Here is a 23725-nt window from a genome sequence, read left to right on the forward strand (position 1 = left end):
AAGAAAAGAGCAAGAAGGTATGTTGGGAGATGAAGTCAACAAAGAGGTTAAGACAGAATGAGACCAGAAACTCCACTTTGGTGAGGCTGTGAGGAGAGTTTTGAGGGTCTGGGTATGAACTGGGATGGATGGATGGAATATATTCAGGGTACTGTACCCAAATCCTCAGGAAAGTCCCCAAAGCCCTTGAGTATTTTGTATGAGCAGATTTTGTCCTAGTACCAAAAAATGGGATGAGCACAACAGATGCATCCGAGGAGTAGAAGTTTGGTGCAAAAGGATACTCTGATCAAAAACAAAGAGGCATAGTCAGGTAAGACTCACGTGGATAGCATGGACCTATGCTCAAATACAAACAGGTGCAGCCATTTTGGAATCCTAGAAAAGTTTCATTCTGCAGACCCTACAAAACGATGATTCAAGTGGCAGGTTGTATAACCCAAAGAAACTCCAACTCATCTGTGTAAGCTTCATAGAAATGTTGAAAGCATTCTCACCAAAAAAAAAAAAAAGGAATGTAAATTTTAATATATTCATATTATATAGTTATTATGTAAAATCTTGAAACATTGCAAAACTGGCCATATATTAGGTCAACAAATTCTAAACAAATACCAAAATCTTGATGTATACAAACAATAATCGCTGACATGTCACTGATGACAATTAACCACATTGGTATAATTAAGTACCTGGAATGTATAAGAGAGGATATTTCCACTTAGTCTGTAGAAATCTTTTCCATCCCCGCTGAACACTTTCCTGCACTGACCACCGAAACTTTTGGTGTTGATGACTCTTTTCTTACCCTGGCCAGTAACTACGTTGTAACTGTGAGGAGGGGAGAAAGGAAGAAGGAGGGTGGGGTGTAGAGATTGAAAAACAGAACTAGTACCTGCTTGGGGTGGAGGAAATGATTAAAGGCTTCAGAAGTCAGTCATTAATATCTTCTACATTTTACCACCTGGGAAGCCACGTAAAAGAGAACAAAACCTAATGCCCCCCTCCATTAGCCAGCTCCTGGTGATGACAGAAGAGCTAACACTAACAGCAGAGGAAATCCAACATCCTGTCAGCCTGAGAACACATCCAGGAAGCACAGGCCCTTTGTATCTATGGCAACGGCTGCTTTAGACTTGAGTCTATAGATAAAACCGATACAACTAAGGCTACTGGGGAGGAGAGGCCGCCTTCCACAATGATTTTCCAGCTGCTTCTCTTAGCATGTCGAGGAGGATTACGTAAAGTACCACTGCCCTGCTTTTCTGTTAAAAACTTGAAGACGTTATAGGAAAATAAGCATTGATTTTTGTAAGATAGATTATTTTTAGAAAAATAGAAGCCTGCAATTGAGTTGATATAAAATTTCAAAAATAATTCCTTGATAGTTTCACTTTCAGCTTTCTCCTCCTCCTGTCTCCTCTTTCTTCTTCCTCTTCCTCCTCCTCTTCTCTTCTCCTCTCTCCCCCTCCTCCTCCTCCTCTTCTCTTCTCCTCTCTCCCCCTCCTCCTCCTCCTCCTTCTTCTTCTTCCTTCTCTCTCTCTCTCTCTCTCTATCTCTCTATCTCTCTCTGTCTCTATGCTTCTCTCTCCTTCTCCTCCTCTTCCTCCCTTTAGAAAGGACCAACTGTCCAAATTTCCCTGTGGATGAGAGGTTTCCCATGATGTGAGACTTTCAGTGCTAAACTGAGGTGTATCGAGAACCACACGGCTCATTCTCCATCTTACTACATGCACCTATAGGTATTCAGCTATGAATTTTTAATTGAAGCAGGATGCAGCAAAGATGTCTGAGCTAATGTACATGCTTAGCTATTAGATAACTTATTATTAGACTCATCAAACCATAAAACAGAACAAAAGTAAAAACTACAACCCATCAGTATTCTTGGAAGGCCACTTAGCACCTTACCCATAACCGGTAAGTTCTATGTTGGGAGGAGGCTTATCAATGTTGCAGGAAGGGTTAGCCACATTTTCACATTTGTCTTCATCAGCACCGTCTTCCTCACAGTCAGGATCTCCATTGCAAACCAATGATTTGCTGATGCACTGACCTGGATGGGAAAGAGGGAGGAGGGAGAAACATGGGCTGGAATCACCCCAGCACTGCACTGGTAGACAAGTGTGGGTTTCAGACAAACCCTCAGATTGTCTAGAAAAGAACTGGTGATGGTTTTTGGTCTCCATTTTGAAGAATACAGAACTGAGTTTCACCTTCCCCGGGTGCAAATTGAAAATAGACCTGAACCCAAAAGTCCTGAGTCAAACATTTTCATTGAACATTTTTGACTACCTTCTCCAATTTCCACACAATGGTACTTACTGGTTACTTACTGGTTACGAATTGTTGTTCTGTTTCTCAACTTTGGGGTTTTTGGTTTGTTTGTTTTTTTTTTTTTCCTGTAATTTTTAACCAAGATGGCAAACATGTGGCTTTTCTCATGGACTAATGTGTAATTTTTCAAAGCAAAGAACCTGAATCAGAAGGTTGAAACTCAGCATTTTTCAGCATCAACTCTGTGGAATACTTCCTGGTGCTGAGAAACAAATATGTATGGTATGGTCATCACCAAACTTTTCATATGCTGTGTAATCTGCTAGTGAAGACCATGAAGACAGGAACCATTGTACGCCGGCATCCTTTTCCTGATAGCTCAGAATTCCAAGAAAGCACAAACACAGTGTTACTCAGCCTATGGGTCGTGACCTCTTCGGGGGTCAAACAACAGGAGTTGCATATCAGATATTTACATTATGATTCATAGCAGTAGAAAAACACAGATATAAAACAGAAATGAAAATAATTTACGGTCAGGGGTCACCACAACATAAAGAACTGTATTAAAGACGTGCAGCATTTGAAAGGTTGAGAACCACTGCACAACTGGGTACAAGATGATCTTGGCCTTGTCTTCCTTCCCAGCATCATCCCAGACTTTTCCTTATGCTCTCTGCATATTGGACCATCTTCCTATGCCCACAGCATACTGAATCATTTGCATGAATACAGGTCCAAGTTTCCTGTCATCTCAATGTATACATCTTTCTCTTTCTAGGATTTTCTCTATTCCTCTCTGATGTTTCTTCATATATCAAATTAAATATTATCCCTTTTTGAAAGCTATCTTTATCCCTTAGACTATGGAGGGCATTCTTCCTCTATTCAACGGATGCTTAGTGCCCAGAAATTTTTATAGTATAACACATAGCTCAATCTACATGTCACTCAAAGCAATGCAGCAAACATCTGTTGAGAGTCAGGCACTTTGTGAGAAAATAAACAAAATAAAGCTTATGTCTACAAAAGTGCAGAGAGATGTACAGGTCACCAATTTGGATCACAGAGAGTGTAAGATACACAATGAGAAGTGATTTGTTGATTAATTCTAACACCTGAGGGATTAGCAAAAGCTTCTCAAAGCAGCTATCATCTGACTTGAGTTTCAAAATAAAATAGGAGCTTTACAAGTCTTATTGAAGAACAGCTGTAGGCCTGGATGCACTCAATCCTAAATGAGATGTCTTTACCACAACCCTCTCCTCAAGGCTCAGAGATCTATGCAGAAGAGGAGGTGAAAAAAAAAAAACTGTAAGAACTAGATATGGTGAATTACTCCAGCAAATAGCATTTTCCAGATAGAAAAAAAGCTAATAAACATATGTATATATGACAACATATGTATATGACAACATACATATATATGCACAAGATCCACATAAGCTCAGGTCAAATGGGGTCTCAGCACTGAGAAGGAAAAAATAGACACAAGGTCCCATTCCTAATGAAGAAGCTATTTGCAATCTATACCCACTAACAAAGGAAAACATATTTTCTCCAGAGGGATGATACTAAGTATAGCAACCACACAGGGCTGTCCTCGTTCTCAGGAGTAGTTTGGCCAATACAAAAGTCACTCCATGTTTTCTTGTGTGCTTTCTGTTCTTATGGTTTCATGGGATTTATTTTTTTACTTTTTTTTCTTGACTTGAGAGTTTTTCATTTTATTTGAGAGACGAAGAACATGAAATTGGGTGGGTAGAGAGGTAGGGATGATCTATAAGGATTTGGAGAAGGGGGAAAACGTGATCAAAATATATTGTATGACATTCTTAAAAACTAATTTAAAAAATTCTAACACAGTAATTCTTTATCAAATAATCTGTCTCTAAATTTCCAATGTGCTGTAGGTTATGGTGGTACATGCCATTAAGCCCAGAACTCAGGAAGCAGAGACAGAGGAACCTGTACACATACATATGTATATGATGTATATGTATATGTATGAATATGATATGCAGATATATGTAAATATATATAATATGTATACACAGTTGAGGCTGTTAATAGCTGTAATTCAGTCAACATGCCAAAGAATAATCATACTTTTATTATCAGATTTCTCTCTTGCTTTTTGAATGGACGGTATCTACTATGTGGTTTATCTGATCATGTATTAATACACTAATAAAAATACTTGGGTTAAATTAATCTGGAAGCCAATATCAACCCAAACAAATATGTATCAAACCGGTCAACAAATGATATTTTAGTTTACTGTTTGCAGGCTAAGCCCATGGAAAACAAATTACCTGAAAAACACCTAAACCGGTCCCCACAGCCCTCTTCCGTCGGACAGCCTCGTTCAGGTTTGCAGGATTGTGTTTCAAAAGCACTCCCCTCACATGGATAGCCTCCATATTGCCCATAAACAGCAACTGAACGCCTTCGAGTCTGGACACAAAGCAGAAGACCTCATTGTAGTCTAACTTTTAGTTATCTCAAGTTTTCTTGAGAAATAAAACCTGAGAATTAATTCAATCTAAAAAGCACTTTCCGAGAACATGTTCTGGTGTGGTAGAGGAGTAAAAGCCTCAAAACTCAATGACCCTACGGGCTCAATGCCCGCTGAATTGCTGTTTATAGAGAGCTCCCAACTCTACGTTTACTTTCACTGTTGAGTGATGAAAAGCCTTCCTGGTGACTCCCTGGAAAAAGAAATACATTACAATAGAGAATAACATTTTGGCCAGAGGTATATTGTAGGCGTTAAGTAGAAAAAAAATGAAATGCATTTTCTTGGGGGAAAAGGAAGAGAAACGGCAGAAATGTGAAGATGAACTGAAGTTAAGGAAACCCTAATAATTATGATAGCGTTGACTTGAGTTGGGCCTTCTAGAAAAAGAAAAGAAATGAGACAGGGGAAAAAAATAAACAGAAATGTACTGATGTAGAGGCCAAGTTTACGAAATGACCTTGAGCAATACAAATGCTAAGGGATGGTAACAATCAGATTTTACTCGCTGATGTAGTACTGAGCTCTGTGAGGGGAAATATGTTAAAAGCAGACCCCTTGTAGAAAAGAAGAAAGATGGAATAAGTTGCCAGACTGAGTGAGAAATTCATAAGTAGTCCTAAAATTCGCTCGGTCCACATTCACTGTGAAACCATGTAGCTAATGCTTAAACAAACTGAAACTCTTCACCATCTTCCCTCTCCGCTGGCAGACTCCTCCCGTTCTTGCCCCTTGTGTTGTCTAGTTTGATGTCAACTTGCACAAACTAGAGTTACCTGAAATGAGGGAACCTTCATTGAGAAGATGTCACCATGATTTCCAGCTATGGGGCATTTTGGTCCTGGGCTCTCTAAGAAAGCAGGCTGGGCTAGCTTTAAGAAGCAAGCCAGTAAGCAGCATCCCTCCATGGCTTCTTCATCAGCTCCTGCCTCCAGGCTCCTGCCCTGCTTGAGTTCCTGTCCTCACTGCCTTTGATAATGAACTGTTACATGGAACTGTGAGTGAAATCAGCACCTCCCTCCCCAAGGTGCTTTTGGTGTTTCACAGCAATAGCAGCCCAAACTAAAATAACCCTTCTCTATTAACAAAAAGACACCCATCTCATTGCCAGAGAGGTCAAACCTTGAGTGACAATTAACAAGGAATAATAAGTATATAAACCAATTTTAAATTTACTCCTCCATCTTACGTTGAGTTGGAAATGGGTAGACTTGGGACAACTGGTCACCCTCTGTGGTTTGAACTCTTGAGTGAGTCTTTATCAAGCCTCAGCCTTGCATTGAAGTTAAAATCACAGTTGTAAGAAATGGGGCCAAGTAAAGTTTCTTAATGTTTTAGTTTCTCTTTTTAACTAATGAAGAGTTGCCAGACATGTAGCTTCTCTGCATGCCCTTTTCTGAGTTCTGAACACAGACTGTGTACTTCACACAGGGATGTTTTCCCTTCTCCACGTTGCCAGCCAGGCCCTTAAAGATCACCCATTCTCTATCGTATCATTCTCAGCTCTCTGACCTTCCTACCCATTTTCATTTTCACCTGTCTCTTTCTGAATAAAAAGTATGTTTCATAAACAGGGGTTGAACCTACTGCACAATGACCTTCATCAAAGAAAATATCGCTTGCACGAAAACATTGTCTGTCTTTCTCTCTAGATTTCATTTTATTTTGGTTTTTAAATTATTAAAATGACTTGTGCACTTTTTGTTTCTTTTAATTTTTTGCCTGTTTTTTCACATGTTTCTCTCCTCTGAAATCAGTCATCATCTATTATGTTTGCTAAATGACAAGTTTCTCATTTGCATAACTTGTTTTGAAAATAGCACCCACATAGATAATAAAAGAATAATTCATAAATGATGGTCAAATGGTATGGTTCTTGCCAATAATCTCAGCACTTGAGAATCTGAAGCAGGAGGCTGGCCATGAGTTCAAGGCCAGCCTATGCTACTGATTAAGGCTTGGTTTTAAAAATAAAATGATGATGGTGATCATGATGATGATGATCGTGCTTAGAGAAAGCTCAATGGTAGAGTGTGTCCAACATGCCCAATAACCTGGGTTTGACCACAAACAAGTACTACAAGAGAAATGGGTGAGAACGTGATGCTAAAGAAGATTCAAAACAAAAGTCATTTTCTGTGATAGAGCTGTTATTCTATGCCTGATCTTAGTCAAATGATCAAGACATGATAGATCTGTTATTTTAATAGTTTAAATATGGAGAGACAAGATAGATCAGTGTTTAGAAGCACTTGCTGCTAAGTCTAATAATCAGAGTTTAATTCCCAAGGCCTGCATTGTAAAGAAAGATAACAGACTATTACAAATTGTTCTATGACCTCTATACATGTGCTGTAGGCCATATGTGCCCATACATATACATATATGCATACACATATGTTTATACATATACATCATATACACAGATACAATTTTAAATATAATAAAGGGTAAAAATAGTTTACTTTTAATATATGCTTTATCCAAACTGAAACATTTAAACTATTTAGCCATTCAAAAGCTCAGGACCTTTAAATCAAACATTATATCATAAGAAGATAATGGGAACATACGACTGATTTCTTCGTATAAAAAAATGTTCATTAAAGTTTCACTTATATCATCAACATAATCCAGTATATAAACAAACTCAAAGACAAAAACCACATGATCATCTCGTTAGATGCTGAGAAAGCATTTGACAAAATCCAACACCCATTCATGATAAGGGTCTTGGAAAGATCAGGAATTCAAGGCCCATACCTAAACATGATAAAAGCAATCTACAGCAAACCAGTAGCCAGCATCAAAGTAAATGGTGAGAAGCTTGAAGCAATCCCACTAAAATCAGGGACTAGACAAGGCTGTCCACTCTCTCCCTACCTTTTCAACATTGTACTTGAAGTCGTAGCCAGAGCAATTAGACAACAAAAGGAGATCAAGGGGATACAAATTTGAAAGGAAGAAGTCAAAATATCACTTTTTGCAGATGATATGATAGTATATATAAGTGACCCTAAAAATTCCACTAGAGAATTCCTAAGCCTGATAAACAGCTTCAGTGAAGTAGCTGGATATAAAATTAACTCAAACAAGTCAATGGCCTTTCTCTACACAAAGGACAAACAGGCTGAGAAAGAAATTAGGGAAACAACACCCTTTTCAATAGCCACAAATAATATAAAATGCCTAGGCATGACTCTAACTAAGGAAGTGAAAGATCTGTATGACAAGAACTTCATGTCTCTGAAGAAAGAAATTAAAGAAGATCTCAGAAGATGGAAAGATCTCCCATGCTCATGGATCGGCAGGATCAATATCGTAAAAATGGCTATCTTGCCAAAAGCAATCTACAGATTCAATGCAATCCCCATCAAAATTCCAACTCAATTCTTCAACGAATTAGAAAGGGCAATTGGCAGATTCATCTGGAATAACAAAAAACCTAGGATAGCAAAAACTCTTCTCAAGGATAAAAGAACCTCTGGTGGAATCACCATGCCCGACCTAAAGCTGTAATACAGAGCAATTGTGATAAAAAAAAAAAAACTGCATGGTACTGGTATAGCGACAGACAAGTAGACCAGTGGAACAGAATTGAAGACCCAGAGATGAACCCACACACCTATGGTCACTTAATCTTTGACAAGGGAGCTAAAACCATCCAGTGGAAAAAAGACAGCATTTTCAACAAATGGTGCTGGCACAACTGGCTGTTATCATGTAGAAGAATGCGAATTGATCCATTTCTATCTCCTTGTACTAAGGTCAAATCTAAGTGGATTAAGGAACTCCACATAAAACCAGAGACACTGAAACTTATAGAGGAGAAAGTAGGGAAATGCCTCAAAGATATGGGTACAGGGGAAAAATTCCTGAATAGAACAGCAATGGCTTGTGCTGTAAGATCGAGAATCGATAAATGGGACCTCATAAAATTGCAAAGCTTCTGCAAGGCAAAAGACACCATCAATAAGACAAAAAGACCACCAACAGATTGGGAAAGGATCTTTACCTATCCCAAATCGGACAGGGGACTAATATCCAATATATATAAAGAACTCAAGAATGTAGACTCCATAAAATCAAATAACCCCATTAAAAAATGGGGCTCAGAACTGAACAAAGATTTCTCACCCGAGGAATACCGAATGGCAGAGAAGCACCTGAAAAAAATGTTCAACATCCTTAATTGTCAGGGAAATGCAAATCAAAACAACCCTGAGATTCCACCTCACACCAGTCAGAATGGCTAAGGTCAAAAATTCAGGTGACAGCAGATGCTGGCGAGGATGTGGAGAAAGAGGAACGCTCCTCCATTGTTGGTGGGATTGCAAGCTTGTACAACCACTCTGGAAATCAGTCTGGCGGTTCCTCAGAAAATTGGACATAGTACTACCGGAGGATCCCGCAATACCTCTCCTGGGCATATATCCAGAAGATGTCCCAACTGGTAAGAAGGGCACATGCTCCACTATGTTCATAGCAGCCTTATTTATAATAGCCAGAAGCTGGAAAGAACCTAGATGCCCCTCAACAGAGGAATGGATACAGAAAATGTGGTACATTTACACAATGGAGTACTACTCAGCTATTAAAAAGAATGAATTTATGAAATTCCTAGGCAAATGGATGGACCTGGAGGGCATCATCCTGAGTGAGGTAACCCAATCACAAAGGAACTCGCACAATATATACTTACTGATAAGTGGATATTAGCCCAGAAACTTAGGATACCCAAGATATAAGATACAATTTGCTAAACACATTAAACTCAAGAGAATGAAGACCAAAGTGTGGACACTATGCCCCTCCTTAGAATAGGAAACAAAACACCCATGGAAGGAGTTACAGAGACAAAATTTGGAAGTGTGACGAAAGGATGGACCATCTAGTGATTGCCATATCCAGAGATCCATCCCATGATCAGCTTCCAAATGCTGACACCATTGCATACACTAGCAAGATTTTGCTGAAAGGACCCAGATATAGCTGTCTCTTGTGAGACTATGCCAGGGCCTAGCAAACACAGAAGTGGATGTTCACAGTCAGCTATTGAATGGACCACAGGGCCCCCAATGGAGGAACTAGAGAAAGCACCCAAGGAACTAAAGGAAACTGCAACCCTATAGGTGGAACAACAATGTGAACTAATCAGTACCCCGGAGCTCTTGTCTCTAGCTGCATATGTATCAAAAGATGGCCTAGTCGGCCATCACTGCAAAGAGAGGCCCATTGGACTTGCAAACTTTATATGCCCCAGTACAGGGGAACACCAGGGCCAAAAAGGGGGAGTGGGTGGGTAGGGGAGTGGGGGGGGGGACTTTTGGTATAGCATTGGAAATGTAAATGAGCTAAATACCTAATAAAAATGGGGGAAAAAGTTTCACTTATAGCTTAAAAAATGAATCTAGGACTTGGGATGTAGTGAATCATAAGTTTGAGACCAGCCTGGGCTACATCTGTCCTAAACTAAAAAAGAAAAGAGACAAGGAAACAACCTAAATATCAAACAATAGAAAAGTGAGTAGGTTGAGTAAAATGTAGCTTCATATATGTGTTACAAATTGATGCTGATACTTTGTAAACTAATACAATATAAAGCCATGGCCAGCCACAAAACCTTGAATGTATAATCTCTCTTGCCTGCAAGATGTTCTAGGGTAATGGTGGTGCAGAACCTGGGGAAGCAGCCATCCCATGTCTTGTTTAACTTGAGGCCCAGGCTACAAGAGGGAGCCCACGCTTGACCCTGGATGGCCAGGAACCATTCAGGAGACTGGGTAGCCCAGAGACCTAGGGTAGAACCAATCATGACTGGCCAAAACAAACAAGCAAACAAACAAACAAACACAATGAAATGATTCCTAATGATGTTCTGCCATACTCCTAGATGTAGGTGCCTTGTCTAGTCACCATCAGAGAGGCTTTCTCCAGCAACTGATGGGAGCAGGTACAGAGACTCACAACTAGACATTTGGCAGAAAGTCTACGTTGGATATCTCCATTAGGTCCCTCCCTGAGCTCTCCATAAGATAGGGCCGGCTGGGGGAAAAGAATTGTAGGAGTCAGAGGGGACGTAGGACACCAGGAGAATATGGCCCACTAAATCAACTGAACAGGCTCGAATGGGCTCACAGAGACTGAAGCTTGGGGCCTGCATGGATCTGTCCTAGATCCTCTGCATAAGTGTTATGACTGTTAATTTTTGTGGGATGCCTAACAGTGAGAGGAGGTGTATCTCTGACTCTTTCGCCTGTATTTGGGACTCTTTTTCTCCTGTTGGGTTGCCTTGTCAGGCCTCCATATGAGGGCTTTTACCCTGTCTTATTGTGTCTTATTTTGTCATGTTTGGTTGTTATCTCTTGGATGCCTGCTCTTTTCTGATGGTAAATGGAGGAGGAGTAAATCTGGGGGGGAGGTGAGGTGGAGAGGGTTTGGGAGGAGAGGAGGGAGAGAAAACTGTGGTCATGATGCACTGTATGAAAGAAGCACCTATTTTCAATTTTAAATAATCACTTAAAGGTGATAATAATATTTTAGAACTAAACTTGATCTTAGCCAAAAGCCTGAGAAGCAATATATTTTAAAACTATAAGCAGTGTTGAAAATATAGTCTTGTGAATGAAGTTCTCAGGAAACAATAATAAAATTAATGTTGAAATAAATAAAATAAAGACTATAAACATAGAGCGAAAGAAAGCTGGGAGGATAAATAGCAAAACAGTGGCATATTTGGTTTTTTTTTTTCAGTACAATTCTGAATGCTGTTTTCTCTCACTATACATTTCTATATTCTCATCAATGATTATTACATAGAGGAAAAATACATTTTTAAAAGTATTGTACAATATCCAGGTCAAGTCTAGTGGTTTATTTTAGATCACTACTTAGGAAATAAATTAAAAACATTGAAGATGGTTGATTTGCTCAACCATCTTGGTCTCTTTTTGCTGATGTTTGAAATGGGAGGAAAAGTTGAAATTGGTCACAGATTCTGAGCTTTCTTTTATGCTATTCCTGTCTGTTTAATAAAGGGTTGCTGAGTTACCCTCAGCTTTCTGCCTGTGTTAGTTAAAAGCAAGCCTTAAAATTTTTCAAGAAAGATATGACATTATAACACAATATTGTAAACAAGTCCTGGTTTCTTCCTTGAAAATTACTAAAATAAGCATCAAGATACAGTAACACTAATTAATTAACATTAAAAATTAATTTGGTTGTGGTTATACCTACACATAACAATAAGTCAAAAGTTTCATAGGTGCTTACCTGAGTCTTGGTACAGCCATTGCATTCTGACCAAGGGCCATAGGAGTCCCACTTGCAGTTGACTGGAGAGGAGGCTCTGCCACAGCATCAGATTGTCATTATGAGGTAGATAGGGATACAAAGGATAAATAAGAATAGTCAAAAGTCATCAAAAGCAGCTCACCACCTGACAGTGGTGATCACCTGTAACCCAGCCCCTGATGGGTAGAGGGTCAGAAGTTCAAGGTCATGCTCAGCTACACAAGTTTGAAGACAGCCTAGACTACATAAGATCCTGTCTTAAAAGAAATAGACAACAACATAAGTGTTCTTTAAGATACATTATATACTTATATGAAAATGTCTAAGCACATTATTTTGTATAATTATTATATGTTGATTAAAAAGAAGAAATACTATGAAAATTTTCAAAGAGGTACTAAAAGTATCCTAAAATATATGAAAATGGGAAGAGGAGTACCTATTTTTACTATTTTACTATTATTTCTTTATTAAATATCTATTATGTGCAAAGTATTCTTAACATATTAGGCTGTAGAAATAATGAGGTAAGCTGTTGACTATTGATGAAAAGATAGAAACACACAAATTTATAATTATCATATAGTATATCTAATATGTTAAATTCCGTAACAGTGTTTGTACTGGCTAGTTTCACATAAGCTCAACACAGCTAGAGTTGTCAGAGAGGAGGGAGCCACAGTTGAGAAAATACCTCCATAAATGGGTCAGGCTGTAGTCAAGCCTGAAGAGCATTTTCTTAATTAATGATTGATGAGGGAGACCAGCCTATGGTGGATGATACAGTTCCTGGATGGGTGGTCCTGAATTTTATAAGAAAGTAGGTTGAACAAGCCACTAGGAGCAAGCCAGTAAGTAGCACCCCTCCCTGATCTCTGCATCAGCTCCTGCCTCCAGGTTTCTGCCCCCCTTGAGTTTTTGTCCTGACTTCCTTTGGTGTAGAACTGTGATGGGGAGGAAGCATAAGCCAAAAAGAACCCCTTCCCTCTCCGTGTGGCCTTGGTCATATTTCATCACAGCAATAATAACCCTAAGACATAAAATTCATTATGAGAATATAAATAAAGGAGTCGTCAGAGTTAAGAGAATAGGTGAGAATATTTAGGAGGAAAGAATTGTGCCTTTGAAGAATCTCAGTAATAGTTTGAAGAGCTATCCAGAAACTTGATAGACAATTTATAAGAACCTGTGAGTGGTTAAAAAACAAAAACAAAGCAAATCAGAATAAAACAAACAATCTAGCAAAGGCTATAATACAGTAATTTGTATTAAAATGCCCTCCATATTCACTTGAGCCCTTTCTCAAGTACACACACATTTGGGCAAATTGAGCCTAATCAATGCAACTCACACCAAGTATGGGTGGATGATAGAGCTGCTTTCATGTGATGCTAAACCCTGGCTGCGAGAGAGACAGTAGGGTTACTCCTCAAAGGTCAAGGATGACTTGTGAAGAGATCATGGAGCCTGGACTCTTGATTCGTGGACTCTTAGCACATTATTAAGTTGAGAGACGTCTTGGGGTCAGCTAATTCTTGAATCTTAACGCTGAAAGATCACCCTAAAAGTAATGAATCCCATCCTGTAGTATGCATTGAAGGAAACTTAATAACATGCTTACACATAGCAATAGTGAGTCAAATGCCTAAATGTTTTGACCCTTAGACAAAAGCCCTGAATTTACTGTTGCTTGCCTACCTGTGCCCCAGGGGCAGAGGTCTTCCCCTAAAATGCGGGCTTAGTATGGGCACTCTATAACCTTCCCTCCTGTCTCCTTCATTATCCTGCCCAGAAGGAACCATCAAACACTCCCATGTTGGCCTCAGGACCTTGGTTGCCAGTAGACTTAATGTGCTACCTGGTTCCTGGTACCAGTCCTGATACTTATTCCAACAGTCCCATCAAGGGAACTGGCCTGTTCCCATCAATCCAACAGTGAGAATAAACAAGCATAATTTGTTTTATTGGGTAAATGATACTGGCTTTTATCCAGCCTTCAGGAACCAATAAAACTATTTTCTTTAAATTAAAAGTAAATACCTTTGACCTTTAAAACCCAGAAAATGTTTAGCAAGGACTAAATTTAAAGACAAATATCACTCTGGGAGTGCTGCAGCTCTCTGAATGAAAGTAAAATCCTGAAACCAGAACAAAAACCGTGAGGAATTTTTGTCCTTGTTTCTTCTTTAAAAGAAAAAATTAAACAAGAATAAAGCATAATTACTATATTTTCTGAAAACACGGAAAGATAAGGTGCATAAACATCTAATCTGCTTATAAGAGTTAAACCATTCTACAGAATGTACTACTTTTTTACATATTTTAAATTTCCATACAAAATCCAAAATATCTTACCTAGAGAAGACTTGAAACGCTGCTATAAAGCACACCAAAATTAATAAGCTTGTCACCTAGGAGATAAGACAATGAAATATTACTTTAGTTTTCATTTACATAATAAGTTACAAATAAATACTTGCACTTAAGTGTGGATTTGTGGGTTGGGAGATGAGAGGAAGAGCCATATAAAAGATAAAGACTTTTCTTTTTGAGATTCTGTTTTAAATAGAAGCTTGAAGGTTCTTCAGTAAGAAAAAAAATTAAAAATAAAACTACCATATGATCCCACAATCCCCACTATTGGCTATGTATCCCAATGAAATGAAATCAGTATGCCAAAAAAGAGCTCTTCACACCCATATTTATTGCCGGATTAGTCACCATAGCTAAGGCAAGAAATCTAACAGTGTTCAGCATTAGATGAAAGAATTAAGAGGAGGGCAGCAAGAGGAGAGAAGGAATGTAACTCACTGATGCTTCCCTGGTTTGTGTAAGACTGCATTTGTCCCCCAGTTTGAGAAAGCCAGGATGGTGAGGAGAAAACACTCACAATGGAATATCCTTGAGCCTTAAAAGAGAAAAGCTTCCTGCTTGCAACAACACATATGCACTTAGAAGCTAGTGGGTTACACATATGAACTCAGAAGGTATTGGATTAAATAAGCCAAGCACAGAAGGAGAAATACCACAAGATAAACCCCATTTGTAAATGTTATCAAACAATGTTGAGCTCACGAAAAGAAGAGTGGACAAAAGTGACTGTAGGGTACATCTACAGTGCAACCCCTACACCCAAGGCTCAGGTAGCATGGTAGAAGAGGTGGCAGAAAGATTAAAGAGGAAAAAGACACCTGCTGTAAGATAGGTGTCTACCTGAGAAATCTCAAAACTATGATTGGCTAAGTAAGCTCAACGTGCTAGCATGGCTGGGGGAATCTCACAAGACCCTAATTCTAGATGAGGCATCATAGACAATTGATGGCTGTTGAGCAAAGGAGAATCGGTTTTCTATAAAAATATAATCTCATGAAACATCCAATCCCAAGTAGTTAGCACTAAATACATGTACATAAGAGGAACACTAAATAGACTCAACAGGTTGTGTGTGTGTGTGTGTGTGTGTGTGTTCGCGCGAGCACGCGTGCGCGCGAGCCTGTGGTGGTAGTGGGGGGGCAGGATGCGGGGGGTGACATGCTACTCCAGGCAGACTTGTAGATGAAGAAGGGACAGAGGCAAACAGAGGACTTTGTAACTGAAAGGAAAATGTTTAGACATGAATATCTAGGAAGGCCATTGGAATTCTTTGAATAAAACAATATCAGAAAGACGGTTTGCAGGGGATCCTGGATTGCATAAACGGAGAACGGGACTAATCATCAGCGTTTATTCACTGATCTCTTCTGACCACAGATGTCATGTGACCCAGCTGCAGCCACCTTAATGTCCCCCCACAAAGGACTGCAGCGTGCACAGGGAGCTAAAATAAACCCTTCCTTCCTGAAGTCATTTTTGTCAGGGTGCTTTTAAACAGAAAACAGAAAGTCCTTAAAATGGGAGCAATTTGTTTTCCTGCCCTTTAGAAAGAGAATAATACACACGGAAATATGGAACAGTCTTGTGCACAACTTGACTATAAATAATCGGTTTAGAATTCGACACATTGAAAAATAGGGGATGAACTGTGTCCGTGTCATTCAGCTTGGACCTACAAGCACCTTCAGTTCTTGTCTCTTGTGCTTCACCCCCAAATGAACACTAGCTCACCTGGCTCCACTTTATATTCTAGCTGATGAGCCAGTCCCTGATTTCACTGATTCTAAACTGAACTCAGATCTAGGAAGGCAGACAACACCACTGCCCTATAACTAGCTCAGAGAGACGTTCCTTGGCTCTGAATCCTTCTTTAACAGCTCAGCCCCAAGTCACCTCCTATTCACGTGATACTGAGAGAATCAAGGGGGACTTCTGGAGCCATTCTCCTGAGTTTAGCTGACATGGATGGAGAAGGAAGTCAAAGATCATTCCTCCTTAAAACACCAGACATGGAGATCACTTCTGCTATTTGATAGCTCCAGGCTTCCCCATGTCTCCCTTGTTTGTTGGAAACATATCACAAAAGCATGTTTTCCAGGTTTGCTCTAAAGACTGTAAACACCATGTGCTTTTAAAGACAAGCAAAAACTGTGTGCATCTTGGAATGGAACCATTGCTTAATCTGTTGGCATCGGACCAGCCTATTAAAAGGGGGAAAATCTATTGTTACATTAAAATGTCATAAATCAATGACATGAAACACATTTTAAACATAAAACAATTATTAAGATGTGTCATCTTAAAATGAGGAAGGAAATTGATTGGCAGCTAATACAAGTATTAGAAAACACAGGTTAGCAAGGTGACTTCCTTCTTGGAGTAACGAGGATTCTAAATTGTCAAGTGAACCTACAAGGCACACTAAGATAAATTTCAAATTAGACTGTAAATCTAAATTTGTAGACTTCTTTGTTGCTGTAACATTGTAGCCTTCAGTGCATCAACTTGGCAGTTTACATTCAACTTTTAACTACTTCATTCAAAGGTTACTGAAAATCTACATCTGGGTCCTTCTCCAACTTCACTAGTGAGTATGGGTTCTGGACAGGTGGGCAGCACATTAACTGTGGGGCAATCCACATTGCCCAGTTTGCTAATGCAGCATGTTTGTTTTTAAATATCAAATCTGGCTCATTTGGTAAGGCACCTGCTGTGCACACGTAAGGATCTGAGTTTGGTCCCCAGCATCTGTAAGAGGCATGCAGATCCTTGTGCTCACAGATAAGCACTTGGAAAACCAGGAATATTAAAACATTAAAACACATGGTTGTCTCTCCAGAGAGAGAGAGAGAGAGAGAGAGAGAGAGAGAGAGAGAGAGGTGTATAACCTGCTCAGAAGGCTGGGGATGAATGTAGTTAATATTTATTAACCTGGTGACCTCTGCTCTATCTGGATGGCCAGGTGGAACTAGCTCCTTCTGACCCTTAATCTTGAGCCTCTTTATCTCAGTCAATCTACAGCACTATCCTGCCCCAAGAGACTTATCCCAAGTTAGTTTACCTTGAGCCAACTTGAGCCTGCTTCCTTAGTAAATACATAGAGCCTATCTTTATGGAAGATGCCACTTGGACTTGACCAAAATATATGTAATCATGTCTTGAGTACGTGGGACTGGGTTAGCATCAGGATACTTTTTCCATATTGTGCTGTGCTTAAATATGCCTAAAATAAACTACCCGGTGTCAGACTTTCAAAGTTTTTCAAACCAACAGCAGTTAACTGAGTTATATTAAACCAAATTTCCTTCTTGCCTCCCATGGTTTGATACTCTAATGGCTGTGGTGCTTGTAGAAACTGCCTCCAAACCCTGCACATACACACAAGCATCCACATAAAAAGCCAAGCGCAGCAGTATATACCTATGATCCCAGTACTGGAGATGCAGAGACAGGAGGGTATAGCAAGACTAGTCATGCAGGCGAGTGCAAGCTTCAGTAAGAAACCTGATCTCAAAAAGAAAAGGGAAAAAAAAAAGGAAAAAAAAGAAAAGAAGGCCAGCAATGGAGGAGGATACCATCTGGCATGCACACATACCTATGAACACACAAATAATAATAGCAATTCCAGCTTGGTTTTCCATCTTAAAATTTCATCCTGTAACAATGATTTCTGCCTTTGGTTGTTCATTGCATAGTAACTTTTAAAAATATATAATTCAATTATTTTGTGATGGTTTAACATCTATGTTGATAAGCCCATAGCTGCACTCCTGTTCTTACATTTCTGCCCTCACAGCCCTGACCCTTTTACTCAAGATTTTAAATTCTAACTTTCCAAAGCTACAGATTCCACTTTCTATAAAGCTCTTCTATAATCTAAGCAGGACCTTGCTGCATGGCCCAAAATGAGAATTAATAAATGATCAAACTGGATACAACTTATGCCGTAGAAGTAACAAGGGTGCCATTGTGTTCCTGTATTGCTTTCTTGGGATTTCCATAAACACTATCTTCAGTTCCCTTGTCCCAACTCTCTCAGACTATAACTGCAAAGCAAGAAAGACCCATTCACTTTGGCTGAACTATTAAAATTTTACTTATATAAGGATTATTTTTCAAGTCACTCATAGACCTTTTACCTCCACGTTTTCCACATCTTGCTCTTCTTTGATTTCTTTCAGATAAGTGTGACCTTCCCCTTTGAGGTGCCTTCAACTATATAAGCCATACATTATTATCTTACCTGCATGCTTGGGAAACACTCAGTACAGAAGAGAACAAGAAAATTTCATCTGTAAAGACAGGCAGGCTCTTGTCTCCCCCACAGTCTGTCCTGCTCTGAATTCTTTTTCTGCTCACTTATAAAGCCAGCTGTGCTGAGTCTTCACCAGACTCTCCAGGGACACAGAGAGCCTGCCTCTGTACTTGACCTGTGCCTTGATGCCAGATGCATTTTATCAGTTACACAGACCTTTGCTGCAACCAGCTGGGACCATTTGGAAATCACAGATATGTTTCTGGGAAGTATATCTGTTAATTAGGAAAGACAGTAAATGTCTTCAGTTCATCATTTAAGTGATTTCCAACCAAAGGAGACTGTAACATAAGGGCAAAACCTTTTTACTACTTTAATCTACTAAACTGAGTGCATGTTCTCATGATTCTCTTAACAGATATTATAAAGCAGATTTTGAGATTGCTTTGTGAAAGGAGAGTTCTTGATCCATTTTCTGTTTTAATAACAAAGTACTTGAGACTCAGATCTTTAAAATATAAAATTGTATTTGTCTCATAATTCTGAAAACGAGGAAATACAAGAGCATGGAACCAGTATCCACATAATATCTATGAGAGTTTGTCTTTAAGCATCCTGACACAAGGTATCACTTGGAGAGACATCATAAGTGTGGTAGCAAAAGTCTCTCTTTGGTCATTTAAAAACCACTAGTGCTAAAAATAGGAGCCCCATTCTCATGACTTCATCTATTGCTTAGAAGCCCTTCCTCAAAATAACCACTAATGTACGATGGGTACTAAATTTTGGAGGATAGGTTTAAGCTGTAGTAGATCTGGATGTAGCTCCATCTGTGAAAAGTAAATTCTATGTTTGAGAATGGATTTTTTTTTTCCTGGAAACAAATGGAGAATAACATTTTTTTTTCTTTGACTTTCACAGATTAATCGCAAAAAGTGTTTGGGGGCTACAGCCTGCATGTGAAGTCAAAGGAATCTGTTCCCCGCTTCCACCATGTGAGTTCTGAGAATCAAACTCCAGTTTTCAGGCTTGGTCACAAGCACCTTTGCCCACTGAGACATCATTATGGCCAGTTTTCAGTTTTCTTTGTTCTAAGTTATTTTATTTCATGTACATGAGTGTTTGCAGGCATGGATGGATGGCTACCATCCCTCTGTGTGCCTGGGGTCCTCAGAGGCCAAAGGAGGGCCTTAGGTCCCCTGGAACCAGAGTTATACATAGTTTTAAGTCACCACGTGGATTCTGGGAACTGAACCTGGATCCTCTGCAGGAGCAGCAAGTGTTCTTAACTGCTGAGCCACTCCTCCAGCTCTGATTCAACTTTTTAAAGAAGCAGACTCATAAAGAAGCAGACTGTGTCACCATAGTCTCAGGGCGTGATGTAGAACTAAATGCTTCCTTTGTTATGGTCCCAGAGGGAGCAGGACGTATCTTAATCTCTAGCAGCAGCTGAGACAGAAGAGAAGAAAAGGGAAATGTTACCTTTCTGAGTTAGGACTCAGAAGGGCAGACACACCTAACAGAACCATGACTTTAGCAGATACACAGAAGGTAGAATTCTCAGAAGGAAAAGCTCATTATCTCATTGAAGGGATAAATATTCCTCCCAGCTTAAAAGCCTGGTGTTAGGTGAATCTAAGCCAGGTGACTAATCAGCCCAACTGGACTGTCTCCACCCGGGGCCATAGAGTCCATTCTCTGGACCAGAAGGAAATAACTTTCCCTTGATTGACCTTTAATGCTACAATGTCACATGGGTGTTTATCTGTTTGAATTGCCAATGGGGAAACCATTAGGATAAGAGCTTTCAATATAGATTCGGTCTGTACTGCTGGCAGTTTGGCTGCTGGCATAAGCTTTGTGGACCTTTCCAAAGGGTCAGTTGGGAACCAGTGTCTGGAAAGCACTTAAGGAAGAATGGAAACTGTGAATCAGGATGAGTCAAATGGGGGTCATGTGTACGTACAGGAGAGGAACTGGAAGCATAACGTGGGATTTTTCAGTTTAAAAAAAAAAGCCTTTAAAAGACAGACAGAAAGTCTAAAAAGATTCTCATAACATAGCTGAAAGAACCTAGTGGGGAAACCCCCACTCTGTTCCCGATTCGGCGTGCACCCAAAAATCACGAAAAGGACCGTCTTGATGTAAATACACGAGGCAGTTTAATGGCGGAGCTCTGGGTCGAAACATATCTCACGCAGGAGACAGTGGATTTGACCACGAGACTTGAAAGCTAGGGATTTGAGGAATTGGCGTGGTTTCACATGATTGGTCCATTTAAACATCAGCAGACTGTACATGCATGCAGATCAAGGTAACAGCAGAGCATCTGGTTAACATTTAACTTAGGTCAGAAGGACGGGAGATAGGGAGGCGCCGGGCCAGTCCAGACATTCTTGTATGTCTTCCCTATCTTTATGGCTAGTTGGTTCCTGGGATGACTTTACAGCCTTTGTTCTTTGTTCTAAGCCCAAAAAGCCCTCCTAACTAGCAAGCCGCGTGAGTCATGGACCTTGAATAAACTTTTTGGCTAGGGCTTTGAAGTCTTGAATTTAGTTTTCTTTCATTCATAACAATTAAGCAGGATTTCAAGTCTGACTCCGAGAAATGAAGGAATTGACAGCAAGCTAATGAGGAAGAAAATGGTGATTCAAGGAGGAAGAAGTAACCCTGAAGAGCCACATTGGTGCTCAGGGAAAGCACCCAGCATATTCCTGCAAGTAGGGGTGCCTTCAGGAAGACCAAGGTCACCCCACTTATGTAAGTGGAACCATCGGTGTGAAAAAAAAAAACACAGCTGGAATCGTGAAATCTTCTGGCAATTGATATTTTTTTAATTAACAATGATTTTTAATTTATTTTTATTAGATATTTTCTTTATTTACATTTCAAATGTTATCCCCTTTCCTAGTTTCCCCTCCGAAACCTCCCTATTCCCTGCCCCTTTTCCCCAACCCACCCACTCCCTCTTCCCGGCCCTGGCATCCCCTATACTGGGGCATAGAATCTTCGCAAGACCAAAGGCCTCTCCTCCCATTGATGGCCGACTAGGCCATCCTCTGCTACATGTGCAGCTAGAGCCATAAGCCCTACCATGTGTTTTCTTTGGTTGGTGGTTTAGTCCCAGGGAGCTCTGGGGGTACTGGTTAGTTCATATTGTTGTTCCTGCTCTGGGGCTACAACCCCCTTCAGCTCCTTGGGTTCTTTCTCTAGCTCCTTCATTGGGGACCCTATGCTCGGTCCAATGGATGACTGTGAACATCCACTTCTGTATTAGTCAGGCACTGGCAGAGCCTCACAGGAGACAACTATATCAGGTTCCTATCAGCAAGCTCTTGTTGGCATCCACAATGGTGTCTGGGTTTGGTGATTGTATATGGGATAGATCCCCAGGTGGGGCAGTCTATGGATGGTCATTCCCTCAGTCTCTGTTCCATACTTTGTCTCTGAAACTCCTTCCATGGGTATTTTGTTGCCCCTTCGAAGAAGAATCAAAGTATCCACACTTTGGCCTTCCTTCTTATTGAGTTTCATGTGTTTTGCAAATTGTATCTTGTTATTTCTAACTTCTGGGCTAATAGCCACTTATCAGTGAGTGCATATCATGTGTGTTCTTTTGTAGTTGGGCTATCTCACTCAGGATGATATCCTTCAGATCCATCCATTTTTCTAAGAATTTCATAAATTCATTGTTTTTAATACCTGCTTAGTACTCCATTGTGTAAATGTACCACATTTTCTGTTTCTATTCCTCTGTTGAGGGACATCTGGTTCTTTCCAGCTTCTGGCTATTATAAATAAGGACGCTATGAACCTAGTGGAGCATGTGTCCTTATTAAAACTTGGAGCATCTTCTGGGTATAAGCCCAGGAGTGGTATAGTTGGGTCTTCAAGTAGTACTATGTCCAATTTTCTGAGGAACCGCCAAACTGATTTCCAGAGTGGCTGTACAAGCTTGCAATCCCACCAGCAATGGAGGAGTGTTTCTCTTTCTCCACATCCTTGCCAGCATCTGCTGTCACCTGAGTTTTTGATCTTAGCCATTCTGACTGGTGTGAGGTGGAATCTCAGGGTTGTTTTGACTAAGGATGTTGAACATTTCTTTAGGGGCTTCTCAGCCATTCAGTATTCCTCAGTTGAGAATTCTTTGTTTAGCTCTGTACCCCATTTTTAATAGGATTATTTGTTTCTCTGGAGTCTAACTTACTGAGTTATTTGTATATATTGAATATTAGCCCTCTATTGCATGTGGGCTTGGTAAAAACCAATCTGTTGGTTGTCTTTTTGTCTTGTTGACAGTGTCCTTTCTGGCAATTGATCTTAATGAAGCATAAAACATAAGAAACATCCCATTTGTGGAGCAAGAAAAAAAAACACCAAAAAAAAAATATCAAGATTATAGAAATAAGTAAACAGAAGGAAGCAATGTCGTTAAGGCAGTTCGGAGAACTTTAAGATAAGGCCAGTTGGTAATGAGAAATGGAGGTCAGAGGTAAGAGATACTAAGAAATACCACGACATCCCACAATGGCACACTTGTTGATAAACTTAAAGAAGCATTTTCCAACTTTCCCCCCAACACACACACACACACACACACACACACACACACACAGGCTCTAGTACTGCAAGACACTTCCAGGAAGAAAAAAAAAAGAAAACAAACAAAAAACAAAACAAAACAAAAAACACTTTGGCTTAATTAGAATGTAAGTGTATATAAAATAAAGTTGGGTTGGGACGCTTCCAAGGCCCAGAGTTTAGGGACATGGTGATGTCTGACTTTGTTCTCTAAGGAAGAAGCATGCTCGTGTGGAATGGAAAACGGCCAGCAGCATCCTTGGCCTTGTAGGGATGCCAGCAGGTCCTGCACTGGTCATGGCAGTCAAAACATCCCCTAGTGCCCAATGTCCCCTGGGACAAACTGCCCATCACATCTCTGGACTGAGATCAATGCTGCACCATCTTTCCCAGGAAGCCACCCTGGTTCATAGTCTCCGTGCACTGTA

General features: G+C 39.9%; 1 protein-coding gene across 3 annotated transcripts in view; it reads right to left on the bottom strand.

Moving 5' to 3' along the window:
• The window catches only part of C7 (complement component 7), a 76024-nt gene extending 57203 nt beyond the window's left edge, over nt 1-18821 (bottom strand). The window contains exons 1-6 of one of the 3 annotated variants that reach the window (NM_001243837.1): nt 18705-18821; nt 14444-14499; nt 12068-12143; nt 4593-4734; nt 1912-2056; nt 693-831 (exon numbers count right to left, since the gene is read on the bottom strand). In NM_001243837.1, coding sequence (NP_001230766.1) covers nt 693-831; nt 1912-2056; nt 4593-4734; nt 12068-12143; nt 14444-14499; nt 18705-18710 — 564 coding nt within the window. In that variant the 5' untranslated portion in view covers nt 18711-18821. Of the gene's footprint in view, nt 1-692; nt 832-895; nt 1211-1911; nt 2057-4592; nt 4735-12067; nt 12144-14443; nt 14500-18704 lie in introns of those variants that run through there. The other 2 variants (XM_030248274.1, XM_030248275.1) reach the window with 2 other exon arrangements.
• Between the last annotated feature and the right edge of the window lie 4904 nt (nt 18822-23725).

Source organism: Mus musculus, chromosome 15 (genome assembly GCF_000001635.26).
Source record: "Mus musculus strain C57BL/6J chromosome 15, GRCm38.p6 C57BL/6J".
In the NCBI taxonomy this organism is placed as follows: Eukaryota; Metazoa; Chordata; class Mammalia; order Rodentia; family Muridae; genus Mus; species Mus musculus.